General features: G+C 32.9%; 1 protein-coding gene across 1 annotated transcript; it reads left to right on the top strand.

Moving 5' to 3' along the window:
* Positions 1-778: 778 nt before the first annotated feature.
* On the top strand, positions 779-1390 carry LOC114922571 (olfactory receptor 11H6-like). The gene has a single exon (XM_029284168.1). The coding sequence runs from the start codon at positions 779-781 to the stop codon at positions 1388-1390; it is 612 nt and encodes a 203-aa protein (XP_029140001.1).
* The last annotated feature ends 1536 nt before the right edge of the window (positions 1391-2926 follow it).

Below are 2926 nucleotides of genomic sequence, written 5' to 3'. Positions count from 1 at the left end.
TTTAGATGGAATTTCATGGTACATAATTTAGACTTTCTTTTCTGACTCATATGCATTTGGTTGAATACAAATTTTATTTATTCACATGAATGCACATTTTAAATATCAGTTTGTAAAAAGGAAAAGAGAAAGACATAGAGAGGGGAAGTTGGCAAAGATTTTATAGATGTATCCAGTGGTAGGATTCAGCCAGTTTGCACCAGTTCAGCAGAACCAGTAGCGGATTTTTTGTTGCCCAGGCACAGAATGGACTTCTGAAAGTGGCATCCACTCAGAGATATATCAATCACAGAATTAGAACATTTGAGGAAATAAATGTCAAGTTTCTACAGCTGTATTTCTCTTACGATCACATATTTGGAAATTAAAGACAAATATATTATGATTTGCCATGGTTCTTTTATTACAGGGGAAATTATCTGAAAATACAGAATTAAAAAATAAGACATATATCAATGAATTCGTTCTGCTTGGATTTGGAAACCAGAAAAGCCTACAAATTCCTCTCTTCCTAGCATTCCTCCTCATTTACATGGGGACCATGGCTGGGAACCTACTAACTATTTTGCTAGTTACCTATGATCAACATCTCCATACTCCGATGTACTTTTTCCTTGGGAACATTTCATGCTTGGAGATCTGCAGCAGCTCAAGCATCTTACCACAAATGCTTTCTAGCTTTATTACTAAAAGCAAACAGATTTCATATAATGCTTGCTTTGTGCAACATTATTTGTTTGGTTCTTTTGTAAGTGTGGAATGTTATCTGTTATCTGCAATGTCCTATGATCGATATCTAGCTATATGCAAACCTCTCCATTATGTCACTATGATGAATGGCAAAATATGTCTCAGGCTCATCACCTGCTCTTGGATTTGTGGATTTCTAGCAAATACCATTACATTGGTTATAATATCCAAGTTAGTTTTTTGTAATAATAGAATTGATCATTTTTTCTGTGATACTTTCCCAATTATAGAATTATTTTGTGGAGACACTTATGCTTTAAAAGTCTTTTTTTATGTTATATGTTCTATATTTACATTTCCACCATCTATATTAACCTTTACCTCTTATACTTTCATCATTGTAGCAATAATGAGAATGCCTTCTACTATAGGGAAACAAAAGGCATTTTCTATCTGTTCTTCTCATCTCTTGGTAGTTACTATTTTTTATGGCTCACTGATGAGTATATATGTGGTACCAAACACTAATAAACTGAATGGACTTCATAAAGTTCTTTCTCTCTTTTATACTACTTTGACTCCCCTGCTTAATCCTATTATATATATCCTGAGAAATAAAGAGGTGAAAGATGCATTCAAGAAATGTATTTCATACCTGTTTCTTAAATTCATGGAAAAAATCAGATATAAAAACATTTGATTACATTCTTTTCTTGTAAAGATTTCAAGATGTGATTGCCATTTTATATTTATGATATTCTTTATAAAATAACTAAATATACATTATTATTTTTGTGTACCAAACTGATTTTTGAGTATGACTCATTTTGTAAACTGTGCCAGCACATTGAAATAAATTTAGAACTTTATTGGCTTTAGAATTACTAAAACAGGTAATTCAGATCCTTTTTTTCCTCCAACAATATTTCTACTAGTCTTCCTTAAATAGGGGCAGAAATAGACATAGAAATATATCAATATAATAGAAGGAGATAATGAAAAGGCACAACAGATATTATATTGTTTCTATTATATAATAATGTACAATATATTACAGTAGATTTTTATTATGTATATTAAACATCTAGTGGTGTGTAAGGGTTAAGATTAGAGAGGGATAAACCATATTTTAGTCCTACCTCAAGAACCAAAGATAGCTGAATGACTTGGGCTATTCACTCTCCCTCAGCTCTAGAATGGAAAATTGAAAAAGGCCCAGGACTTTTTTTTGTCATAGAACGCCCAGAACGGAGTTCCGGCACCTTTTTGGGATGGAACCTTGTAGGGTAGGCAAGGTGGGTTGTATGACATGTGTGAGTTCCAGCACCTTTTTTTTTTACACAAAAAGCACTGAAAAGGCCTATGAAATATTGCTAACTAAATAACAACTTGTATTTCCTTTAATAGTTATAGTAACTAGATTTATTTGAAGATGCATTGTTCTTAGTACTGGCTGTTAAATTTATGAACTTGATCAGAGACCTTAATAAAACTGATTGAATTATGTTTCTAATTGTTCTGTTTCTTAGAATAAATATATTTTATTCAAATATGAGTACCCATGTTTGCCCCTTCGTGTCTGCATTGCAATGTTTTAAACAAATCAGAGACAAAGTTTTTGCCAAAATATTTCAATGCCAAATGTTTCATATTAGCACTTCCCTCACTCCACAGTGAACACATTTGTGTGCCTGTATTTGTTTTTAAGATAGCAGCATATCTACAAATCCATTCATGCAAATTGGTTGTGGCTGTATGCTTATAGGGCTGCATAATAAGTCTCTCTCTCTCTCTCTCTCTCTCTCTCTCTCTCTCTCTCTCTCTCTCTCTCTCTCTCTCTCTCAGGACTGCCTTTCAAGAAATCCCTGTAATTCTAGGTCAAACAATCAATTCTAAATACTATGGTAATTTCTTACAATAATATGTACTTTTCTGATAAAAAAAATATTGTTTTTTTTTCTTCCTCCTCTAGATATCCACCAGAAAATGAAACAGCCCTTTCACATAAGGAAGAAAAGTTCTGCATTCAGAGTAATGACTTTTATTGCAAAGCAAAGACAAAACCGTGTAAGGCAATATTGAGGATACTTTATGGAGTTAAGATGTTCAAGAAATACCCAATCACACATTTCCTTCTTGAGTACTGCACTACATGGAGGGCCAAACCTTCTCCCATATCAAACTGTGAGCATGAAGAGCTCACAAGCTTTTGAGATAGAATAAAGTATAGTGTTTT

Source organism: Protobothrops mucrosquamatus, unplaced genomic scaffold (assembly GCF_001527695.2).
Source record: "Protobothrops mucrosquamatus isolate PMUCROS unplaced genomic scaffold, P.Mucros_1.0 scaffold400, whole genome shotgun sequence".
Lineage (NCBI taxonomy): Eukaryota > Metazoa > Chordata > Lepidosauria > Squamata > Viperidae > Protobothrops > Protobothrops mucrosquamatus.
Note: the sequence above shows the minus strand (reverse complement) of the source record. Positions and strands in the feature narration are given on the sequence as shown.